The sequence below is a fragment of the Chiloscyllium plagiosum genome, chromosome 2 (assembly GCF_004010195.1).
Source record: "Chiloscyllium plagiosum isolate BGI_BamShark_2017 chromosome 2, ASM401019v2, whole genome shotgun sequence".
In the NCBI taxonomy this organism is placed as follows: Eukaryota; Metazoa; Chordata; class Chondrichthyes; order Orectolobiformes; family Hemiscylliidae; genus Chiloscyllium; species Chiloscyllium plagiosum.
The window spans coordinates 127,859,144-127,885,620 of record NC_057711.1 but is presented as its reverse complement, the minus strand read 5'-3'; the positions used below and the strand labels follow the sequence as shown (position 1 = coordinate 127,885,620).

The window sequence follows — 26,477 nt, the reverse complement described above, 5'->3', positions numbered from 1 at the left end:
ATGGAGTTCAACCTGGATAAATGCAAGGTGATGCATTTTGGAAGGTCGAATTTGAAAGCTGAGTACAGGATTAAGGATAGGATTCTTGGCAGTGTGGAGGAACAGAGGGATCTTGGTGTGCAGGTACATAGATCCCTTAAAATGGCCACCCAAGTGGACAGGGTTGTAAAAAAGCATTTGGTGTTTTGGCTTTCATTAACGGGGGATTGAGTTTAAGAGGCATGAGATCTTGTTGCAGCTCTGTAAAACTTTGGTTAGACTGCACTTAGAATACTGCGTCCAGTTCTGGTCGCCCTATTACAGGAAAAATGTGAATGCTTTGGAGAGGGTTCAGAGGAGGTTTACCAGGATGCTGCCTGGACTGGAGGGCTTATCTTATGAAGAGAGGTTGACTGAGCTTGGACTTTTTTCACTGGAGAAAAGGAGGAGGAGAGGGGACCTAATTGAGGAATACAAGATAATGAGAGGCAATGATAGAGTCGATAGCCAGAGACTATTTCCCAGAGCAGAAATGACTTACATGAGGGGTCATAGTTTTAAGCTGGTTGAAGGAAAGTATAGAGGGGATGTCAGAGGCGGGTTCTTTACACAGAGAGTTGTGAGAGCATGGAATGCATTGCCAGCAGCAGTTGTGGAAGCAGGGTCATTGGGGACATTTAAGAGACTACTGGATATGCATATGGTCACAGAAATTTGAGGGTGCATACATGAGGATCAGTGGTTGGCACAACATCGTGGACTGAAGGGCCTGTTCTGTGCTGTACTGTTCTATGTTCTAAGAGGCTTATGAGAATATTTCCAGGGAAGACAAACATCAGTTCTGAGGATAGATTGAAAAAGATAGGACTGTTCTCCCTGGAGAGAAGAAAGATAAGAGGAGGTCTGATAGAGATTTTCAAAAATCATGAGCAGATTGGACATAGTGAATACAGGGAGAAACTGTTGTCACTCATATCAGGAACAAGAATGAGATGGCGCAACTTTGAAGTGATTTGCAAAAGGGCCAAATGTGATGTGAGAAAAATCTGTCTCATACAACAAATAGTCAGGATGTGGAATGCACTGGAAAAATGGCAGAGGTAGTTTCAATAGAAGCATTCAAGAGGAATGATTATTTAGATGGAAAGAATGTGCAAGGATATGAGGACAAAGCAGGAGATTGGCAAGAAGTAATGATGCTCAGTTGAAGAACAGTTGCGAACATAATGGTCTTCTTCTGTGCCATAATGTATCTCTGGTTCTGACCATTCTTGAGTTTACTGATAAGGTATTTCAGAGAGTTGGTGAGGGCAGTACTATAAACGTACAGGTCATTCTGCTAACGTGACAGTTGTGTTTCTGTGCAACTTTGCACTGTAGAAAATGGTGCTGTAAAAGATCACTAATAGAAAATCACTATACCCGTTCAGCAGAAAGTTCGCATTATCCAAATAATTCGTCAATCTCGTTATAGCCAGTTCATGCTGACGAAATGCAGAATGACCTGCAGTGTTTATAGACATCCAAAAGATATTCAGTGATGTGCTGTACAGCACACATGAACAAATTTATGGCCTAACAATAATAAGCGATTGAATTGAATTGAATTAAGTCAGTTTATCCTTGGTAGTGGGGCTGCTTCTCAAAACTTTAGGGCAAATGATCACTTTGTGCAAGTTGTTGGATTAACTGAGGAAGAGCATGAACTTGTTAAGGGCAAATCATTACGAGATTTTTGATTGGGTAACAGAGGCAGTTGTTGAAAGTAATAGCATGCATTGACTTTCAAACAATATTTGCTTGGGTGCTGCACAACAAACTTGCAAGTGAGATCGACCACATGCAATAAATTGTATAGTAGCAACATAGACATGAAATTGGCTGAGTGACAGTAAACAAAGAGCATTGGTTAATGTGTTTTTGGACTTAAGAAAGGTTTATAGCAGAGTTCCTCATTGTTAAGACCCTACTCCTCCCAACATGTGTTAATAACCTGGACTTTGGTATACAGGGAACAATATCAAAACTTGGTAGTATTGTAAACCATTCAGAAGACAGGGTAGAACTTCAAAACACCATCAACACGTTAGAGGTTTTGCTTTAAAAATAATCATCTTAAGAATGGGATATTGGCACACTGAATAATACTACAGAAACTGGGTTTATTGCAAACAGTAAGCATTTTAATCAGGATGTCCAGTTCATAATCTCTGAGTACCACATTTTAAAATTATTGAAATGTCTTTAAAATACAAGACAAAATATTTGCTAGTTATATTGGGATACAATAGTCAGATTGTGAGAATTTGTTTTAAACATGCCAATCAGTGTCCTAGTATCTAAAAAGCACAGTGTAATATTTAGATCATCCTTGAAAGACCACTGTGGGCGCAATTGTCATAACCTCATAATGGTAATTAATTCAATTTTGGAAATGTTCAGTTTTCTCAGCAAAGCTGATTTATAGCATGCCTTTTTAAACTACCACCTAACTTATGCTTAAAATTCTATAATTTTTGCACTGATTTTGCCAAATGTTCACAAATAAAACATTGCCATTGACTGAAACCCTGATGTGAATCCTGATATCATTATATTCACAAACAGTTGCCTTCCAACAGAGGTCTATTCAAAACAATGGTAACCTCTTCCAATTCTTTGCCTTCCTTAATCCCAGGATGCTGAAGTCAACAATAATTTGCTGAACTTAACTCAGTCAACAAAGCTAGGTATAGAGTAATGTATCTGAATTGCATTACTACATTGTGCAATGTGTTTAATGCACAACAAATTCATCAGAAAATATTAAAATTTTATTAGCATTATACTTGCATTAGGACATCAATATTGTGGGACTGAATGCTATCCTTTTTAGAATATGACTTCATTAAATAAGCACTTAACATAATTCCATTTTATTCATAGCACTCCTCACTCCACATCCATTGTAACTCCATGTACAATTCCTGTCATTGTTCTTTTAATGTTTAATGCTGGATGCTAATAAGTTATTTTCCTGTATTGTTGGAGGAGCAATGACCAAAGGTCAATCTGAGGTCTCTACTTCCACAATGTTTAATTGGGTATCTTAGAGATGAACGCTAAGTAATATACAGTTCAACCAACCAAGCACAAACTGACGATCAAATCTAATTGGTGGTGTGAGTTTGCCTCAAGTAGTCTGTTTTTCCTGATGTGCCAATTCTTATCTGCTGTTACCTGCTGCTACATTAAAAAAAAGTATTGAAGAATCCAAGAAATGTTTATTACAATTAACTATTATGTACAAATGTTACACTCCTTAGGGAGTTAAGTGTCTTTGTTAATATTAAGCAATTGAGTTATAACAGAGCAGCATACTGGTACATATTTTAAAATGCTTTGCTGATATCCAAGTATTTTTATTTAAATTTTGAATATTAACCCTGCCCAATGAACAGTTTTAATAGTCTATACCTACCGTCTCAATGTGTATTACATTCATTCTCCTCTGTCTTTGAAGAAGAATGTCCCATGTCTCAGAATGGTTTGACATTTGGTGACTGAGTAAGGTCATTTGCCATTGCCTTCTAAGCCTAAACTTTATTAAGGATAGTAATCCCTTCTCCTTTGGTATCGCCATGAAAATGCAACAATGCAATATGAGAATCTTGATTTGTTGTTCAACACTTGATGATCATTGAGTTGATTGTGTGTACCATCCATTCCACTAGACTGACCATGAATAGTGAATGACTGTGTGATTATCAGTCATTTCCCACTTAATGCAGTTTGCCAGGAAATTCCATCCATTGTCAGACACCATCCAATCTGAATTATCAAATAAACTGAAAATAGTGCTCAACATGTCAATGACAATCGTGTTTGTTGCAAAGTATTGCAAAGCCATCAAACAATGGGAAATTTTAAAGAAGTCATCCTTCACAAGGATGTAATCTTCCACATGCCAATGTCTGACATACTAAATGTAAGACATAGCACAATAGTTAGGTGAAAGTAAGGACTGCAGATGCTGGACATCAGAGACAAGATTAGAGTGTTGCTGGAAAAGCACAGCAGATCAGGCAGCATCCAAGGAGAAGGCAAATTGACGTTTCAGGCAGGAGCCTTTGAGCAGGATTCCTAGTGAAGGGCTCCTGCCTGAAATGTCGATTTTCCTGCTCCTCAGATGCTACCTGACCTGCTGTACTTTTCCAGCACCACTCTAATCTTGACTCATAACACAATAGTTGTATGGTTTTCACAACTTATTGGATAAAGTCAGTATTCAAATTGAAAATTAATTTTTTACAGAAATTTGAACATGCATATTAACTCTGTGATTCAGGTGCTAGGACATTCATAACAACCAGCATCTCAGAGCTCTGCAGTCTCCCTCAATTTAGATAATATGTTTTGCTTTTATTCTTCCTACCAAAATGGATACTTTACTCCACCATGCTCCTTGCTTCACCCTCTGTTATCCCCTGGAATCCTCTTTCACTCCTCAATGTACACAAACCCAATCTTTTCAACCCTGACCACCACCAGCAGAATATGTTGCTATCTTTATTTTGAGGATAGAATGCAATTGCAAAATATTTTACACTATTGAATATTCATGGCGTACAAATGTGTTTCAAATGCCTACTGACACAGGAGGACTTGAGGCTTGACACTAGACATGCCACTAACTAAATCTCTGTATCTCAACCTGCCATTGGAAATCATCCAACCTAATTCAGTCAGCCTGATCACTATGTTCCACACTCTTGATCAAATCCATCCTTCCCACAACCTTCTACTAGTATGTGTGTGTGCACACCAAACCTCCAGTTGAAGTATAGTGGAATCAGGTATTTGCGCTCTAATGTTCTATGTTCTATTCATCGAGGGCCGAAGGGCCTGTACTGCGCTGTAATGTTCTAGGTACAGATTAAATATTCTCTGTCGGTACTCATCATTATCTTTGAGCTACTATCTAAGAAAAAAAGTCCCACTGTATGAATATGAATCTTTAACAGCAATTATTTTGTATCTTCTAAGTCTGATTTCTAATTAGAATGAGTTTAGCATTTTGTATTTGGGCCCTTGCGCACTGCAATTCAGGTAAAATTGTGCAAACCTACTGAATGTAAACATTTGGAACTCAAACGTACATCCCACATCTCAGGAATTCATTCAAGTTCACACATTGATGCTGGGTCCACTGCTTTTCATCATTTTTATAAATGATTTGGATGTGTATATAGGAGGCATGGTTAGTGAATTTGCAGATGACACCAAAATAGGTGGTGCCGCAGGATAGTGAAGAAGGTAGATACATCCCGAGGACCTGATCAGGTGTTTCCAAGAACTTTGTGGGAAGCTAAGGAAGAGATATTTATTGAGATATTTGTATCATCGACAGCCATGGGTGATTTGCTGGAAGACTGGAGGGGGCAAATGTGGTCCATTATTTTAAAAAGATTGTCAGAAAAAAACAGGGTGACGCTATAGACTAGTGAGCCTTAGATCAGTGGTGCGTAGGTTGTTGGAGGGGATTCTGAGATACCAGATTTACATACATTTGGAAAGTAAGGGAAATGAGAGATTGTCAACATAGCTTTTTGTGTGGAATTCATGAGTCACTAAGTTAATTGAATTTTTTAAAGAGGCAACAAGGATGCTTGATGAAGGCAAAGAGGTAGATGTTGTCTGTATGGACTTAAGCAAAGCATTCAACAAGGTTCTGCATGGTAAACGGATGAGTAACATGAGATCACATGGAATCCAGAGGGAGCTAACCAATTGGATACAAAATTGACCTGAAGGTAGGAGATAGAGGGTGGTGTAGAGGGTTCCTTTTCAGACTGGCCAGTGGTGTGCCACAAGGATTGGTGCTGGGTCCACTGCTTTTCATCATTTTTATAAATGATTTGGATGTGTATATAGGAGGCAAGGTTAGTAAATTTGCAGATGACACTAAAATAGGTGGTGCCGTAGGACAGTGAAGAAGGTTATCGCAGACTACAAAGAGACATTGATCAGATGACCTAATGGGTGAGGAGTAGCAGATGGATTTTAATTTAGATAAATGCAAGGTGTTGCATTTTGGTAAGGCAAACAAGGGCAGGACTTCCAACGTTAATGGTAGGGCCCGAGGGTGTGTTGTTGAACAGAGAAACCTAGGGTTGCAGGTTCATAGTTCTTTGAAAGTGAAGTTGCAGATGGACAAGGTAGTGAAGAAGGTGTTTAGCATGCTTGCTTTTATTGGTCAGAACATTGAGTCTAGGAGTTGGGATGTAATGTTGCAGCTGTACAGGACATTGGTTAGGCCACTTTTGGAATGCTGCATTCAATTCTGGTCTCCCTTCCAAAGGAAGGATGTTGTGAAACTTGAGTGGGTGCAGAAAAAATGTATAAAGTAGTTGATGGGACTGGAGGGTTTGTGTTATAGGGAAAGGTTGAATAGGCTGGGGTTTTTCTTCCCGGAGCGTCGGAGGCTGAGGGGTGACCTTATAGAGGTTTATAAAATCATGAGGGGATGGATAGAGTGAATAGCCAAGGTCTTTTTCCCAGGTAGGGGAATCCAAATAAAGAGGCGTACATTTAAGGTGACAGGAGAAAGATTTAAAAGGAACATAAGGGGCACCTTTCTCATGCAGAGAATGGCACGTATATGGAACGAGCTGCCAGAGGAGCTGATGGAGGCTGGTACAACTATGACATTTAAAAGGCATCTGGATGGATATATGAATAGGAATGATTTATGGGCCAAATACTGGCAAATTGAATTAGATCAGTTTAGGATATCTATTAGGATGGACAGGTTGGACTGAAGGGTCTTTTTCATGCTGTATAACTCTATGACCCTATGACTGATTATGAAACCCAAACATGGTTCTAAATTAATGAAGGTGCATATGAACTCGAGGAACCAGACATATAAAAGGCATCTGCATGGGTATACTCTATGATTCATTTTTCAGTGTTTTATGATATAAATAATGTTCTTTGTTCATTATTCTTATCTGCCAGGAGCATACTCAAGACAAATTCATCTTCAGCAGATTCAATCTACACATGTCATATTGCCATCAGAAACTAAATTGCAATTTTTTGTCTCCAACAGTGGCACTCTTTACAATAAACTAACACTGAAAAGTAGTATCCAATGTTTGAAAAAGTCACTGTCTAATTACTTCTGCATCTTTACTGACAGTGTTCCGTTACCTGTGGAAAAGGGATGCAATCACGAGTAATCCAATGTATGCACAAAGTGACAGGAAGACATGGAAGTGATTGCTTCCTTTCAGAAAAGCCTGCAGCCTATAGACCTTGCCATTTAAAACAATGCAATGAAAAAGTCAATGTGAACACTATCACATCACCCAGACTAGGTAAGTAGCAAAATCACATCTTAACCATTTCTCTCAATCATCAGTGTAATGGATTAAATTTTCTGAAATAGAGTGAAGGACATAGAACAAGCTCTTCAGGTAAGTCTTAATTTATGAGTTTGCAGTATATAAATTGGGTGTTATATTTACTGATCTCTCACTTCAAAAGTAATGAGTTACACCTAAAATACTTTTAGCTTTCCAGGGCGGCACGGTGGCACAGTGGTTAGCACTGCTGCCTCACAGCGCCAGAGACCTGGGTTCAATACCCGCCTCAGGCGACTGACTGTGTGGAGTTTGCACGTTCTCCCCGTGTCTGCGTGGGTTTCCTCCGGGTGCTCCGGTTTCCTCCCACAGTCCAAAGATGTGCAGGTCAGGTGAATTGGCCGTGCTAAATTGCCCGTAGTGTTAGGTAAGGGGTAAATGTAGGGGTATGGGTGGGTTGCGCTTCGGCGGGGCGGTGTGGACTTGCTGGGCTGAAGGGCCTGTTTCCACACTGTAAGTAATCTAAGGCAGGTACTAAATAAATGTCAATCTTGCATGCAATAGAAGTCATTTTAAAAGTAAAAATGCATTTACATTTTTGTAGGGGCTTCCAGCCTCACAAAATCCCAGAAAATGAGGCATATGATTGGATAAGGTAGAGTTACTCTGAATGATTCCCAGTGGCAAGTTGAAAATATTGTGCTTCTTTTCTTTACAGCCAATGAAGTACTTTTCAAGTGTAATCATTGCTGTAGGGTAGAAAGATTCCTGACTCCCCATAATGTGTCCACCATTCACAAAGTACAAGTCATTGTAGGATGGAATATTCCCCACTTGCCTGGATGAGTACTGCTTCAAGAACACTCAAAAAGCTCAACACTATCTAGGATGCAGCATGCTGGATTGGTTTCCTATCCACCAACTCCTGTATTCATTCCCTTCACCACTGATACATAATGGCAGTAGCAGGGTGGCATAGTGTCTCAGTAGTTGGCACTGCTGCCTCACGGCACCAGGGAATCGAGTTCAATTCCAGCCTCAGGTGACTGTCTGTGTGGAGTTTGCACATTCTCTCTATGTCTGCGTGGGTTTCCTCTGGGTCCTCCAGTTTTCTCCCACAATCCAAAGATGTGCAGGTTAGGTGAATTGACCATGCTAAATTGCCCAGTGTTCAGGGATGTGTAGGCTAGGTGCATTAGTCAAGAGAAATGTAGAGTAACAGGGTAGGGGAATGGGTTTGGGTGGATTGCTCTTCGGAGGGTCAGTGTGAACTTGTTGGGTCAAATGGCCTGTTTCCACATTGTAGGAATTCTATGTTATATATGTACCATCTACAAATACATTGCAGAAATACACCAAGGGTCATTCAATAGCACTATTATCTCTACCACCTAGAAATACAAATACAGCAGATGAACAGGAACACTGTCACCTGCAGTTTCCCTCCAAGTTGCAGACCATTCTGACTTGGAACTATACCTGTATTCCTTTAATGTTGCAGTGTCAAAATCTGGAACTCCCTTCTGTTAGCACTGGGGCTGTCCCTTTTGGTATTGTTGTAGTTCAAGAAGGCAACTTACCCCACTGTCTTCTCAAAGGCAATTGGGAATGTCCATTAAATGCTGGTAGAACCAACTACATTCACACCCAGTGAATGAATGAAAAGAAACAAAACTTTTCCACCACCCAAATTCTGCTAAGTTCAATCCACTGGGAAGCCAAATAGTCAACCTCACTGGACACAAAGACAGTTCTCATTTTTGTTCTGGTTTCCTAAGCATACATGGAGCTTTTCATTCTTTATAATGTCCGTAGATACTTTGATAGAATTTCACTGCATTTAGGCAAATCTACACTGGAAGGAATAATTACCTCGGATAAATTATTGGTACTGTCAGCTGGAACGGTGTGTTAGGATATGACACAGTTAAATGTATAGTTTATTGATTTGGTTTTGACACGAAAAATAAAAATTGAAGTGTGCTCATGGGAAAAGGTTTTATAAAATTTGTTATCCAATTGTCTATGTTAACAGGGTTACAGAGAGATGGTGGCAATGTCATCAGTAATCCAGTGACCCAGGCTAATCCTTTGGGGAGACAGATTCAATTCTGGTCTGCCTGCCATAGGAAGGAAGTTATTAAATTGGAGTACAAAAAAGATTTACAAAGATGTTAATGAGTCTGGATGTTTTCCTTTATAAGGGAGGCTGAATAGGCTGGGACTTACTTCCATGGAGAGTAGGAGGATGAGGGGTGGCCTTATAGAAGTTTATAAAATTATGAGGGGCATAAATAAAGTGATTAGGAAATGTCTTTTTCCCAGGGTAGGTGGGTCCAAAACTAGACGGCATATTTATAAGATGAGTAGGGAAAGACTTAAAAAGGACCTGAGAGGTAACTTTTTCACATCGACGGTGGTGCGTATGTGGAACAAGCTGCCAGAGGAAATGGTAGAAGGGAGTACAATTGCAACATTTAAAAGACATTTGGACAGATACATGGATAGGAAAGGTTTCACGGGATATAAGCCAAATGCAGACAAATGAAACTAGTTCACTTTAGGAAACCTGCTTGGCATGGATGAGTAGGGCCAAAGGGTCTGTTTCCATGCTATTTGACTCTATAACTCTGTGACTTACCGTAATAAAAGCAAAATACTATAGCTACTGCAAACTTGAACCAGAAACAGAAAATCCTGGAGATACTCAGTGGATCTGACAGCATCTGTGGATCGAGAAAATGAATTGTCTTTTCAATCTGATACGACTGTTCTTTTATGTTCTGAAGAAGTCATATCGGATTTGAAACTTTAACTCTGTTTCTGCCTCCACAGATAATGCCAGACTTGTAAATCGTGCCATGACAGCTGGTGGAATTTAATTTCAGTTCATAAAATCTGGAATTAAAAGCCAATCTAGTAACGGTGAACAGGAAGGTATCATTGACTGTCACAAAAACCTGTCTAGTTCATTAATACCCTCTGAGGAAGGAAACCAACCTTCAATACTGATGAAGGGTCACTGGACATGAAATAGTAACTCTGTTTCTCTCTCTACAGTTGCTGCCCAACTTACTGCATTTTGATTTTTATTTCAGATTTTCTTTACCCTTAATCTTTTGTTTTTAATCCACATTCCTTATCTGACCTACATGTTGATTCTTAACTGCCCTCTGAAATGGCCTGACCACTCAGTTCAAAGACAATTAGGGATGGGCACTAACTGCTGGCCTTCCCAGTGACATCCACAAGCCTTTTAATTTCTGTCCAACTCTGCATGATCTTTGTACAGTTTTCACTCCTGCTAAGGCAAACTGTCTCAGTTATATCCAGCAAATGTCTTTAGCTGGTAACTGAGATCAGGAAACCTGTCTGATATGTATCCTGTCCCTTCCAGAGACATGTTCAGCTTGCAGTGTGGCTGATCTGCTGGTATCTTGTATAATATTTCATCAATTACTGATTTCTTTCACAAAAACTATTTCTGCACCGACTTCCTGCAAGAGTATTCATCGCTATTATTTTTAATTTGTCATATGTCCCAAACTTCACTTGCAAATTTTCACATCAGTGGTACCTAGTAACATAGGAATTTGGAGTGAGAGTCTCAATTCAGCCCTTTGAGCTCACTCCACCATTTAACATAGCAGATAAAGTTTCACCTGAATGGCAGTTGGAGTTTGAGTTGAGCTAAGAAGTGGCAGATGGCATCCAACCTGGATAAATGTGAAGTGATTCATTTTTGGAAGGTTGAATTTGAATTCTGAATGCAGGATTAAAGACAGGATTCTTGGCAGTTTGGAGGAACAGCGGGATTTTGGGGTTCATGTACATAAATCCCTCAAAGTTACCACTCAAGTTGATAAGGTTGTTAAAAAGAAATACGTCATTCTGGCTTTCATTAACAGGGGGATTGAGTTTAAGAACCGCGAGGTTTTGCTGCAGCTCCATAAAACCCTAGTTAACCACACTTGGAATATTGTGTCCAATTCTGGTCACCTAATTATAGGAAGAATGTAGATGCTTTAGAGAGTGTGCAGAGGAGATTTACCAGGATGCTGCCTGGACTGGAGGCTTGTCATATGAAGAGAGGTTGAGTGAGCTCGGGCTTTTCACACTGAAGAGAAGAAGGAAGAGAGGTGACTTGAAAGAGGTGTACAAGGTAATGAGAGGCATAGATAGAGTAGATGGCCAGAGACTTTTCCCCAGGACAGAAATTTTAGGGTGATCGGAGGAAGGTATAGGGGAGATGTCAGAGGTAGATTCTTCATACAGAGAGTGGTGGGCGCATGGAATGCACTGCCAGCAGTGGTAGTAGAGTCAGAGACATTAGGGATATTTAAGCGACTGCTGGACAAGCACATGGCTGGCAGTAAATGGAAAGGTGTGTAGGTTAGGTTGATCTTAGATTAAGATAAATGATCAGCACAACATCGTGGGCTGAAGGGCCTGTACTGTGCTGTGCTGTTCTATAATCTATAAGGGCTGACGCTATCCCGGTCTCAACTCCATTCTCCTGTCTGTTCCCCATCGCCCTTTATTGTGCTTTTCATCAGAAACATATCTATTTCTTTCTTGGATTTGTTAATTGATTCTGCCTCCACTGCACTCTGGGGCAATGAGTTCCACAGATTCCCAACCCTCTGAGAGAAGTAGTTTCTCTTCATCTCAGTTTTGAACCCACCTCCTGTCACTCTATATCTATGAACTCTTGTTCTACACTTTATCACAACAGGGAACATTTTTTCAATGTCCACCTTATCAATCCCCTTTAGCATTCAGTGTAGTTCTATTGGGCAGAATGGCCTACGCCATACAATATGATTCTCTGATGCCTCAGTTATATATTAGAACTTTCATTGGTATTCCAAAGCTGTGCCAATCTACTTTTCCATGATCTTATCCATTATTATCCATTTGTCCTTGTTAATTACCGTAAATAAACTGAACCGAGTCAGCACATCTACAAATCGTAATAGATCTAACAGTAGTAGACTCACCAACCTTAAGGGGATTTAAATGGTCACTGGATAGATGTACAGATGAAAATGGAATAGTGTCGGATAGATGAGCTTCAGACTGGTTCCACAGGTTGGCGCACCATTGAAGGGCGAAGGGCCTGTACTGCACTGTAATGTTCTATATTCTATGTTCTATGATATTGCAATCCTTGTCCATACTTTCAAGTCCATAACCACCACTTAATTACATTTCCAGTCAAATGGAATGCTTTCAAATGGGCGTGATGGTGTCTTCTGATATTTGAGATATATGCCACATGAAGATGTGATTTGCTCAACAAGGAATTCATAATCATTATCCACAACTCTGACATCCTTCAGCAGAATCTTTAAGTTTTGTGATAATGGGTGGGTTATGTATACGCAACTTCCTAATCGTTCATTTCTTGTTAGCTAGACGCTTGTCTCCAGAGGTCAATAATAATTCTTGTCCTTCTCATTTTGATTCTTCAATGAAATATGACAACGTCCTGATCTAGTGAGTTGTAAATTTATAATGTTACCAAAAACAAATGCTGTGTCATTCTCACTATTGATTTCTAATATTTTCACAAGAACAGAGGCTCTTCTTCATAAAGAAAATTCAATCCAAACACTTTACAGTCTCTCAAGTAGAATTGGATGTTTGCCATTCTGATAATGAGTCAGTTGTTCTGATATATAACTGAACTACAGTCTTCAGTTCCACTCTCTATTGTCCACTCATCTCCATTTCTGGCCTTTCTCAAACCAAATAGAAGAAAATATAATGAATAATTTGTGCAGAAGATGTGGATATGAAGAATGCTGGATCAGCCATGAATCTATTGCATGGCAGAGGAGGCTCAAGAAGTTGAATGGCCTACTTCTGTTCATGTTTTTTATGGTCTTAAGTCAATGTCAGGGGAGGCGATGGCCTAGTGATATTATCACTGGATGGTTAATCCAGAAATCTGGGTAATGTTCTAGGGACCTGGGTTCGAATCCTGCCATGGCAAATTATGGAATTTGAAGTCAATAAAAATCTGGAATTAAGAATCTAATGATGGCCATGAATTCTTTGTTAATAGAAAAAAAATTCATCTGGTTCACTAATATCCTTTAAGGAAGGAAACTACCATCCTTATCTGGTCTGGTCGACATGTGACTCTAGCCCTACAGGTTGTTGCTTAAATGCCCTCTGGGCAATTAGAGAGCTGGTCTAGCCAGTGATACCCACATCCCATGAATGAATTTAAAAATCTGTGTGATAGAAGGATTAATACTGTGGAAATGTCTGGTGTTAGTCGGGGTGACCCAGTTGATTCAAAATAGATAACAGATGAGTTAACTCAGCCACATTAGAGAGATTTAAACAATCCTTGGATGAGCATATGGATGATGATAGGATAGTGTAGGGGGACGAGCTGAGAATCGTTCATGGATTCGCTGTAACAGCAAGAGCCAAAGGGCATGTTCTGTGCTGTATTGTTCTGTGTTCTATGAGTTCCTGGGCCAATAGGACTTATCCTAGGATTCTCTGGGAAGCCAGGGAGGAGATTGCCGAGCCATTGGCTTTGATCTTTATGTCGTCATTATCTACAGAACTCGTGCCAGAAGAATGGAGGATAGCAAATTTTGTTCCCTTGTTCAAGAAGGGGAGTAGAGACAACCCTGGAAATTATAGACCTGTCAGCTTTACTTCGGTTGTGAGTAAAGTGTTGGAAAGAGTATAAGAGATAGATTTTTAAACATCTAGAAAGAAATAAGTTGATTAGGGATAGTCAACATGGTTTTGTGAAGAGTAGGTCATGCCTCACAAACCTTACTGAGTTCTTTGAGAAGGTGACCAAACAGGTGGATGAGGGCAAAGCAGTTGATGTGGTGTATATGGATTTCAGTAAGGTGTTTGATAAGGTTCCCCACAGTATGCTGTTGTACAAAATATGGTGGCATCGAGTTGAGGGTGATTTAGTGGTTTGGATCAGAAATTGGCTAGCTGAAAGAAGACAGAGGGTTATGATTGATGGGAAATATTTATCCTGGAATTCAGTTACTAGTGGGGTATCGCAAGGATCTGTTTTCAGTCCACTATTGTTGTCATTTTTATAAATGACCTGGATGAGGACATAGAAGGATGGGTTAGTAAATTTACAGATGGCACTAAGGTCTGTAGTGTTGTGGGTAGTGATGAAGGATGTTGTAGATTATAGAGAGACATAGATAAGATGCAGAACTGGACTGAGAAGGGGCAAATGGAGTTTAAGGTGGAAAAATGTGAGGTGATTCACTTTGGAAGGAGTAACAGGAATGCAGAGTACTGGGCTAATTTTAAGATTCTTGGTAGTGTAGATGAGCAGAGATATCGGTGTCCAGGTACATAGATCCTTGAAAGTTGTCACCCAGGTTGATAGGGTTGTTAAGAAAGCATCCGGTGTGTTAGCTTTTATTGGTAGAGGGATTGAGTTTCAGAGTCATGAGGTCATGCTGCAGCAGTACAAATCTCTGGTGCGGCCACACTTGGAGTATTGCATACAGTTCTGGTCACTGTATTACAGGAAGGATGTGGAAGCTTTGGAAAGGGTTCAGAGGAGATTTACTAGGATGTTGCATGGTATGGAGGGAAGGTCTTATGAGGAAAGGGTGAGCGACTTGAGGCTATTTTCATTAGAGAAAAGAAGGTTGAGAGTTGATTTAATTGAGAGATATTAAATAATCAGAGAGTTAGGTAGATTAGGCAGTGAGAGCCTTTTTCCTCAGATGGTGATGGCTAGCACGAGGGGCATAACTTTAAATTGAGGGGTGGTAGATATAGGACAGATGTCAGAGGTTGTTTCTTTACTCAGAGAGTAGTAGGGGCATGGTACGCCCTGCCTGCAACAGTAGTAGACTCGCCAACTTTAAGGACATTTAAATGGTCATTAGATAGGCATATGGATGAGAATGGAATAGTGTTGGATAGATGGACTTCAGATTGGTTCCACAGGTAGGTGCAACACTGGGGTGAGGTGGTGAACGGCCTGTACTGCATTGTAATATGCTATGTTCTGTAGTGTTCCATATATCTTCACACCATCAGGTATAATTCTATCATTAGGATCTGTGATAGATGCATGAACAGCTGTGGGATTTATAGCCACCACCACCACCTTCAAAAATACAGAGTGGTAATCATCAAAGTACCCTCTAATTTGTAGGGGGAGTGCAATTTGTTTAAGTATGCATCCTCTTTAACATGTTTTTTGCTTCTGCTATATATGGAAACATGGATAACCTGTGTATGGGAACGTTTCAATTACTGTACAGTTTAGAGGGACATTTCGGGAATCGCAACCATTCTCCACAGCTTTGTTGGTGCATACTGAAATGTGCAGAAATCTGTCTGTCTAATTCCAACTTCAGCAACCCAATGGCCTTTGGTCTCTTGTGCTCACGTTGCTTAGCTTGTGCATGATCAGTTGTGGGGATCCTCTCAAGTATCATGAGCGACATCTTTGGAGTGTAGCTAATTCTGTTGAAGGTACAAAGATCTGAAGGAGACAAGGCAACATGGCAGCTTCTGGCACAGACATTTATGAGTACCTTCCACAATATAAGTTATGATTAGAGTGGATCCTTTTCAATTGTGAGAAACTGCAGTTCAATCTAATGATGGCCAAGCATATGCAATCCATGATGGCGTACATCCACGAGTCCAATCACTGTCGAAATTTTGAGAACCATCTCATTCTGATTGGACTTATCATTAGCAAAATACAAACAGGTGAAGGTCTTGGCAAACATGATATCTACTAGGCAAGGGATACTTTGTGTGCAAGAGATTGTGAAATCTTACGATGTCACCAGCAGATGGAAAGAGCGAGAGTGAGAGGACGTCTGGTTTGGTGACCACAGCAAGACCTGGGCACCTAGCTTCTAGCTCTAGGAAACTCCCGAAAAGCTGGTCCTCAGACTGCTTGCTCTGTGCTGAAGGTATCCCCTCCCTCCTGTGATTCAACAAGAAACTGGGGAAAGGTTATTGCCCCAAATAATCTTTGTGTTATTTGTGCAGCTCATCTGAGAGTTATTTCCATACTGTAGTGAAAGCTGACAAATGATTTCCACAATGTTGGAAATCACTTCCAAAGCAACGAAAATACACATTTAGAACAAACCTATGAAGAAAAGCCTTTCATTTAAACAAACTTATATCTCAATAATCGAAGGCTTTCCCAGCTCACCAGCAGATTCATCGCTGAGCTTCAAAGTTCCACTCCGAGCTCCAGTGGCTGCCATGTTCCCAAGAACAGAGAAGCTCTACAGTGTGAATCAACCTACCCATTCCACTGATGTGCATACACAAGTCACTATCTATTTTCTTAAAATCATTATTGCAATTTTACATTCAGCAATTTTGTATTGTAATGTGGAAAATTATTAAGAGTTGCCTGTGACTATTAATCCATTTGAAAAGAGGTCCTTCAATTAAAATATTCTGAGAATCAATGCTATAAAATTAATTGAATTTATGGAGTTCGATAGAAGAATGCTCAGACGTATGGTTTGATTTTATCTTCGTTTAAACAGCAATTAATATCGGCAATTTCCCCAAAGCTGCTCCTGCTCTGCCTACTTACATTTGGCATCTGATAATGATCGAGAGCAACTAAAGGAAATTCCTGACCTCAGTCAAGCAATTGATTGCTTATTAAACTCCAGAATGGAGCCCACATTACCTGGCCTAGTTCCCAGTAAGTCTATTGGTTGCATACTGAGTCTAATTCCTGGAGTAGCATTAAGATGTCCTCATGGCAAACTCCCAATGTAGCGCATTGACAGACAGGCATAGAACTCACAATATCCTGAATTATTTTCTGCGTTTTGACCTCTGGTATTCAGCAGTTGTACCACTGGATATAACTTCACAGAGCATGTACTGTGCTCACTCCACACACTTCCCTGCTAATACGGTGGTCATAATTTTACAGACATAAAAAACCCTGATTTTAAGGCACGGATTACGGCTCCATCTGACGGTAGGCCCCTTTCAAGGCAATATTGGCCAAATTGGGAGCAGGATGTGAGTTTTTTTTCTGCATGATTTTCACAATGCTCCAACCCTTTCAACTCAGTGGAGCCAGCAAATAATTACTCCAACACCTCCTTCATTAGTCGTCTTTATATATATCGAACCTGTAATCATGCAGCTTCATGTAGCTGTCATTCATTATACAAATCAATACCTATGAACCACATAAGACCAGGTAATATCATAACATCAGCTAACAGGAAACATTCAGCATGGAGCACAGTTTGCCAAAAGGCATATTTTGTTGCGCTTTGCAATGGAATTTTTCAACAACCTAATAATTGCTTTCATAAGTTGGATTATTTAAGCAGAATCACATTTTTTCGATGTATGTTTTTTGTTAACTCCAGTTTTAAATTATTTGGGTACCAAATTGACACAATAAATCAATATATTTAAGAAATTTGTTCAAGCATCAGGCTGAATGATAAATAAAGTATTGAGTACTGTTAAAGATTAGTCTCAAGCGACACCAGTATGTTAAACATACAAGATTTTATGTAAATTGCTTTTTTACTCCTGTCTTAGCTTTAACATTGACACTGGAGCAGGCTATTCAGCCTCTGGAACCTGTTCAGCCATTCAATTAGATCATTGTTATTCCAAATTTTAACTCCATCTATCAGCTTTGCTTCCATAGTTGTTATTGCCCTCACCTGCATGTAATTTGTCATGTCCTTCATTGCTAGAGGGATGGAGTTTAAAAATAAAGAGGTTACGCTGCAGCTGTACAAGGTGCTGGTGAGGCCAGGCCTGGAGGACTGTGTGCAGATTTGGTCTCCTTATTTGAGAAAGGATGTACTGGCACTGGGCGGGTGCAGAGGAGGTTCACCAGGTTTATTTTGGAGTTGAGAGGATTGGCTTTTGAAGAGAGATTGAGTAGACTAGGACTATACTCATTGGAATTTAGAAGAATCTTATAGAAACAAATAAAATTATGAAGGGAATACATAAGATAGAAACAGGCAGAATGTTTCCACTAGCAAGTAAAACTACAACTAAGGGGCATAGCTTCAGAATACGTTGAAGCAGATTTAAGACTAAGTTGAGGAGGAATGTCTTCACCCAAAGGGTTGTGAATCTGTAGAATTCTCTGCCCAGTGAAGCAGCTGAGGCTACCTCGTTGAGTGTTTTAAGGCAAAGATAGAGAGATGTTTGAACAGTAAAGGAATTAAGGGTAACAGTGAGCAGGCAGGTACGTGGAGTTGAGTCCACAAAAAGATCAGCCATGATCTTATTGAATGGCAGAGCAGGCTCAAAGAGCCAGATGGCCTACTCCTGCTCCTATTTCTTATATTCTTGTTTATTGCCCATTCCTTATTACACTGGATAATCCAGTATTCAAGTTAGGGTCTAACCTGAGCTGTATCTGGTTATGACATAAATCCTGGATTGAAGAAGGGTCACTGGACCCGAAGCGTGAACTCTGATTTCTTTCCATAGACGCTGCCAGACCTGCTGAGCTTTTCCAGCAATTTTTGTGTCCTTTGTTTTCCAGCCTCGGAACAAAGGCCAACTGTTAATTAGATATTTAAATTATTTTGTAACTGTCCTTAGCTTTTAGTGATTTGTGAACTTACACCTCAAGTCTCTCTGCTCATTCAAAGTTCCTCATCATTTACGCATAGTCACCATTTATCGAATATTCTGAACTGATTGACCTCATGTCTTCACTTAGTCAACACCATTTCATACAGTTTTCCCCATGCATTGAATCTGTCAATGTCCCTTCGCAACATTGTGATCTCAAGGATTTTAAAGGAAGCAGACAAAGGCTTGCTAACTCAACATGGGTTTGTTCTCATTTTGCAAGACGTAAATAAGTTCTTTAATGACTTTACCATTATAGCTAAGCACTGCTTCACAGCAACCATTAACTGGAAAGGTGTAGCTTCACACACAAAGGATCTTGATCTTTGATGGTGGAATGTGTAAAATGTGCAGCCACACTGAACTGTCATGGACTACAGTAATAGCTTTTTCCTGAATTTAGAAAGAAAATTAGTATTAAAATTCTTGATTTTCAATTTGTGTTCTTTTCGTTAAGTTTGCCAAACTCTCTGTTGCTCTGAAGTTGATCTATGTGATTTACTTTTAAAAGACAATCTGACATGACAAATTGCACCTCACTTTGGGCAACCCCAAATTCAGAAAATCTTCTGAGTTTCCTCTTGCATCGTAGTGCAACCTTGCCTCATGGAATCCCTGCAGTGTGGGAGCAGGCCATTGAGCCCATTCCAATGCCCTGAAAAGCATCCCATACAAACCCACACTCCTACCCTATCTCTGTAACCCTGCATTTCCCAGGGCTAACCTACCTAGCCAGCGCATCCCAGATACTACGGCCAATTCACCCGACCTGCACATCTTTGAAATCTGGGAGGAAACTGGAGCACCTGGAGGAAACCCACACAGACACCAGAGGCTGGAGTTGAACCTGGGTCCCTGGAGCTTGAGGCAACAGTGCCAACCACTGAGTCACCGTGCCACCCTGGTTGCTCAATTTTGCCTCAAATTCTTCTGGGAAAACCCACCATCTACTTTAGACCAATATTTCCAACATCATGTTCAAGTGAGCTCACCTCGACAGGTGGGCAATGTGAACTTGAATTAGAGGGCTAGTGTCCCTACTCTGAGCCAAAAGACCTGGATTCAAATCCCACTTGTTCCAGAGCTGTGTCATAACAGGTCTGAGCAGGTTGATTTGTTTTTAAAACCTGCATCAAAGTTTGAGCTGATAGCTTAATAGAATTGTCAAATAATATAAACTCTTCAATTCAATAACATTAAAACAGGTCTGAGCTGAGACAGAGTTCTTCGCCACTGTATAAAGAATTACATAAACTATATAAAGCACTCTATTCTTGTGCCTGGGTTACAGTGACCAAGAGAGTCTCATAATATTTTGTTGAATTAGCAAAAGACCAATTGCCGATATTTCACAGTGGTTGTTACTGAAATGCACAGGTGGGGAATGTCAACTGGGAATAGATTTTTTTTAAATTTAATGTATTTTCAAATCAACCTGTTCAGAGATGTTGTTACACTTCTGGAGGAGATGTTATACCACACCTCTGGAGAAGGTGTTGTTACACACCTCTGGAGAAGGTGTGGTTACACACCTCTGGAGAAGGTGTGGTTACACACCTCTGGAGAAGGTGTGGTTACACACCTCTGGAGAAGGTGTTGTTACACACCTCTGGAGAAGGTGTTATTACACACCTCTGGAGAAGGTGTTGTTACACACCTGTGGAGCAGGTGTTATTACACACCTCTGGAGAAGGTGTTGTTACACACCTCTGGAGAAGGTGTTGTTACACACCTCTGGAGAAGGTGTTATTACACACCTCTGGAGAAGGTGTTATTACACATCTCTGGAGAAGGTGTTGTTACACACCTCTGGAGAAGGTGTTATTACACACCTCTGGAGAAGGTGTGGTTACACATCTCTGTGGAATGTGTTGTTATACACTCTGGAGAAGGTGTTGTTACACACCTCTGGAGAAGGTGTTGTTACACACCCCTAGAGCAGATGTTGTTACACACCTCTGGAGAAGGTGTTGTTACACACCTCTGGAGCAGAAACTATAACACTCCTTTGGAGAAGATGTTATTACACACCTTTGGAACAGGTGTTATTACACACTGCTGGTGAAGGTGTTATTACACACCTCTGGAGAAGATGTTATTACACACCCCTAGAGCAGATGTTGTTACACACCTCTGGAGAAGGTGTTATTACACACCTCTGGAGAAGGTGTTATTACACTCCTTTGGAGAAGGTGTTATTACACACCTCTGGAGAAGGTGGGACTGGAATGTAGGTCTAGGACATTATCACTTTACCACAAGAGAGCCCTTGACTGAGAACTGATAAACCTTAGTTCATAATTGAAGCACCTGTTTATACTTGTTGAAGTACTGGCTACTGAAGAATAATATTGGAGGACAACTGATATCTATTGAAGGTACATCAGTGTACAGAAGCAAAAGGTCTCCGGGGTGAAAACCCAGGAATGGGTTAAAGATTCAAAGGGAAGTTTGGAAATTTAAAATTGATGTTGTCAATATGACTCAATTTCCTTTTCTTTCACTTTTATTTCAATAGCTGCTTTGACATTCAAATGTTTGAAGGACCAGTGGCAAGTGTATTGCAAAATAATACGAGAGACGAACCTCTGTCAGGACATGAGGTGGTATCAGCGCTGCTGTGAGACCTGTAGAGACTTCTATGCACAAAAGCTACAGCATAAGAGTTGACATCACTTTTCACATCAGCACCAAACTTATTTTTTATAAGTACAATCTAATTTATGAAAATACAGAACTACAACTTGTTTAGACCAAGGTACAGATGTATTAGGTATAATTTATTCATTCTAATTTATTATTTTTGTTTACCAAGATTTTTGGAGTGTTGTTCAGTGGTTATCAGAATCCAGATATTTTAACTTTGTATATCTAAGATGTGTCCATTCATTGTAAACCGATAACTTGACAACTGTCGCAATGTAGTTCATGCATAAATGACTCATGTCCTCATGGATAATGTGGCATGAGCTGAAGTTAACACTCACTGTAATCATTTCAAAGACTGTAGGGAAAGCCTGTAGCAAAATATTGAAGTTCTCACTATGCATTCAATAGTGCCAATTATATTTGCTTGAAAAACAGTGACTTGAGAGTGAAACACTGTGGAGTCCAACACTGAATTATTTTTGCAACTTTCAGGTACTGTCTAAGGTTCTACAGTCTATGAATAAACAATAAATGTCAATAAACTGTAAAATGTCACTATTAACAGTTTACCTTTAGACTTTTGTAAAGTACTTTTTGTAAAGTACAGAATGGAACATTGTGACTGTTTGTATACAGCAAGCAAACTATTCTCTCACAAATACTGAAAATAAAATTCTATGAATTTTAGCTTGAAATATTAATTTATATCAGCAGTGCATGGGTACATACACCAAGTTTCATGTTTTCTATTTTGCCCAACTCTGATCTCTTGTTTGTAAATGGCTAAAAATCAGGGTTAATTGCGGTAAAAGAAAAGGAAATGTTGCTAATGCTAAAAATCAGAAATGGTGCTAGAATTACGCAGCAGGCCAACACAGCATCTGTACGTGAGACAGCAGGTCAAGAATCCACCACATCATGACCACTGCTTTGTAACTTTCCACATGCTGTTGGATTTGCTGTGCATTTCAAGAATTTCCTGTTTTGTTTTAAAATGTTTTAAATAAAATATTTTAATTAATAATTTGAGAGAAGAAGAATAAAAAATGATAAAATATATAATGTCTTTATGTAGAACATGCTTTGGATGTGAAAAAATACTGAGGTAAATGGTTTAGATGTCACTCTAGTCTCAGCAGAAATGTGATGCGGTGAATTCCCATCTGGTGCTCTTGTCTCAGTTGACCATTGGCTAATTGCTCCCAACTGTGGCAATGCAACAGAGGTCATGCCTCAATAAAGCGCTGAATTGCACCCAGCCACTCCCATAGAGGAGACCAAGGACAGAATAGCAATGAAATAAGGGCACAAAATATTTTAGGATTTTCACTGTAGTGCAATGAGATCCAACAGTAAGCAAGCTTTTTTTTCAATTACTCTTTGTTTATTTAACTAGAAGCCCAAAGCAGCCTGTTCTCAGAAGACATGAGCCCTTCTGGACATTTCAGAGGCATTACTCATAACATTTCTGGATTAACTTGAGGATGCGCCTCTCCTAAAGCTCAATAAACTACTGGTTCCACCAAATGGGGAAGGAAGAATAATCTCTTGATCATTACCTTCCCCTATTACCTAGCAGTGTAATTTTATGGTGACTGAAAAAGGGTCAGAAACTTGTTGAACCAGCTATTTTGATCTAATTTCTGACTCTTTCACTAAAATTACACTCCAGTTAATGTTATTATCAGCCATCAGCTTTTTTTATACGTTAGGTTACATTTGTTACAGTTCTTTGCAATGAAAATATTTAAAAGCTTAGTTCTTGAAATTAATTTGTGCAATATTAGCATACAAGCACGTGTATTGTTATTTAAAGTCTGCTATCCTAATTGAGGACTTAATTCATTTAAAATAAAATACATCTATTAAAATAATAAATAAATTTTGTCACATAATTTCAAGAATTTGTGGCAGATTACTGTTTTAGTAACATTCATCACATAGATTATAATCCTCCCCTCATCACATATTGGAGCGATTTACAGCAGCTGTTTGGCCACATTGCCTGGTAACCCACCTCTTAAAGGTTTTATTTGTAAACTGTGTTCCACTCTCTGCCACATATATTGAGGTCCGATGCTTAGTTTTTACAGGGATCCCAAAGCAATCATTCAACTTCCCTCTCCTCTTTATTCATTTTTCGTCCTTAATGATAGCAGAGCTCCTCACCCAGCTGTCACTATGTATTTAATGCTAAAATGACTAGGCAATGCATTCTTGCAGTTTTTATCATTTTGTCCCCTTAAAAGCCATTATTTTGAGCATGGCTATCATTTTCTGAAATGCTAAAGTTGTTTGGTTTTAGCTTGAAAAATTAAGAATTTGCTTTTTTATTTTTAATAAATTAATTATTTAAATATGAATCACCTTGACGACACAGGAGTAACCAACTCCTATTGATGGCGTATTAGCTTCTGTGATATTGATTGACAGATTGCAGGTTGAGCAAGTTTACAGCCAAAAATTGTTAACATTGTCTCTGTACCAGGATCCTGCTAATCAAAATAGTGTCCTTCCAAAGTTTGTGACTGCAAGCTTGACAGGGTGGGCACTTTTTAAACTTACTGTTAATCACAATGATGCAAGCTTGTTTGTGCCTATATAAACAGACTCTAGTAATTAGACAATGATGTGAAAAAAATACATATTTACTTTGAGAACTCTTATTCCCAGTGTGTAGACATTAACAAAGCTGAAATACTGTAATTCAAAGAAGCAAGCTGTTGCTGAAGCTGCTTATCTGTCTCCTTGGATAGAATATATAAATAAAAATGCCAAGATCTCCCATATAGATAGCAGTCTAACTCATTTGTATGATGAATAGAATTTGGTGAAGTCTCCTTTGTCATCAATTGAAAAATATTCCTAGAACTAAACAGTCTTTGGCATTTGAAGCAAGTTAAGAGATCTGTAACTGGATTCCATCAGGTAGCCCATCTTGGTTTCATATTTCCTTTTATTTGAAGAGTAAGTTGCCGATTATTTTATTGAAATAAGTAATTTCATATCTACTTGCCTGGAATAATTTAAACAATAAAAGTGGTTATTTGTCAGGTTTCTAAATTGATTTTGTTTTTACTTCAGGTGCTATTACTTGAAATATTTGTGTAGGACTGAGTGTAGATCTTTAGAGCTGTAATATTTGGAATAATTCCCTTTATTGTTGTATTGTATTCCTTGCTTTTAAATAAAAATTTGAAGTGCCAAGTGTAATGAGATTTGCAAACTGTTACATAATTGTGAAAGTTTATGTATTTGACCAACTATGCTGTATATTTAATGCGTCTTAGCACCAGGCATCTTCCCAAATTCTCATTCCTGTACATTCGTAAAATAAATAATGTATTAAAAAGGACTTGTTTTCGAAGTTTGTTTAGAACATTTTATTTGCTAATCCAGTTGATTGTCTGTGTCAAAAAATCCTTAAATATTGTCACATTAAGAACAATTCTGCCGTTCCTCACCTGGATGAGCACAAATATTTATCGCACTAAAAAGAATGTACCGCCTGGTGCCAAGGAGTAGTTAAACTGAAACTCTACGTTAGTTTGGTGTTTCTCTCCCTCCCACTTTCTGTAACCAAAAAGAAAAGGCAGCATGAGGAGGACAGGCAAAGAAACATTTATATTTTTGTTTAAAGTGTACGAGGATAAGGATGGCAGTTAGGGCAGTGGTATGCTGCTCCTGACAGATTTGAAAATCAGGGAGCAGTCTGTTGTCCCTGACAACTATCTGCAGGACATGTGACCACCTGCTGCTCCTCATAGGCCATGTGGTTTGGTTGTAGAAGCAGGTGGACACACTGTGGTGTGTGCGTGAACCAAAGAGAGTAGTAGACACTAGCTTTAGGGAGGTGACCTCACCACAGGTCCAGAACAGATGGCTGACTTCCAGGAGAGGCAGGCAGGTAGTGCAGGAGTCTCTAACCCCTCGCTAACAGGTATACAGTTTTAGATAGTGTTGGGTGGGGTTGCCTCTTAGAGATATCACAAACAGCAGCTAGGCCTGTAGCATCACAACTGGTTTTGCTGTAGGTTTTCCTGCTCCTTGGATGCGGCCTGACCTGTTGTGCTTTTCCAGCACCACTCTGATCTAAACTCTGGTTTCCAGCATCTGCAGTCCTCACTTTTACCTGGTTTTGCCGTAGAGCAAGGTGGGGCAAAGTCTCAGTGAGCGATAGTACTGGGTGACTCGATAGCCAGGGCACAGATAGATGTTTCTGTGGCTGTGAAGGAGACTCGAGGATGGTGTGTTGCCTCCCTAGTGCGAGGATTCTGAATGTCACTGAGTGGGTACAGGACATATTGAAATGGGAGGAAAACAGACAGAAGTCATTGTCCACATTGGCACAAATTACATAGGGAGCAAGAAGGAAGAGGCCCTGCAAAGACAATTCAGGGAGTTAGGCAAGGAGCTAAGAAGTAGGACTACCAAGATAGTTATAGAATCATAGAGTCATAGTAACGTAAAGCATGGAAACAAACCCTTCAGTCCAATTCGTCCCATGTCGACCAAATATCCTAAATTAATAGTGCCATATGCCAGCACTTGGCCCACATCATTCTACTCATCATCTTTCACTTGCTCATTCCTGAAGAAGGGCTTATGCCCGAAACGTCGATTCTCCTGCTCCTTTGATGCTGCCTAACCTGCTGCACTTTTCCAGCAACACATTTTTCAGCCCACATCATTCTACACTCATTCTATTCATAACTCCATCTAGGAGTCTCAGGGTTGCTACCTGGGCCATAGGCTAGTGAGGCTAGGAACAGAGAAAGAGTACAGATGAATATGTGGCTAAAGAGTTGGTGTAGAAGGAAGGTTTTGATATATCGATCTTCTGAGGAAGATTGGACCTGTGTAAGA

General features: G+C 39.7%; 1 protein-coding gene across 2 annotated transcripts in view; it reads left to right on the top strand.

The window, feature by feature from the left end:
- Positions 1-24,961, top strand: part of LOC122563838 (A disintegrin and metalloproteinase with thrombospondin motifs 19-like) — a 526,911-nt gene extending 501,950 nt beyond the window's left edge. Inside the window, exons 21-22 of one of the 2 annotated variants that reach the window (XM_043718038.1) lie at positions 7,163-7,340; positions 23,008-24,961. In XM_043718038.1, coding sequence (XP_043573973.1) covers positions 7,163-7,340; positions 23,008-23,093 — 264 coding nt within the window. In that variant the 3' untranslated portion in view covers positions 23,094-24,961. Of the gene's footprint in view, positions 1-7,162; positions 7,341-21,480 lie in introns of both variants that reach the window. The other variant, XM_043718033.1, reaches the window with a different exon arrangement.
- The last annotated feature ends 1,516 nt before the right edge of the window (positions 24,962-26,477 follow it).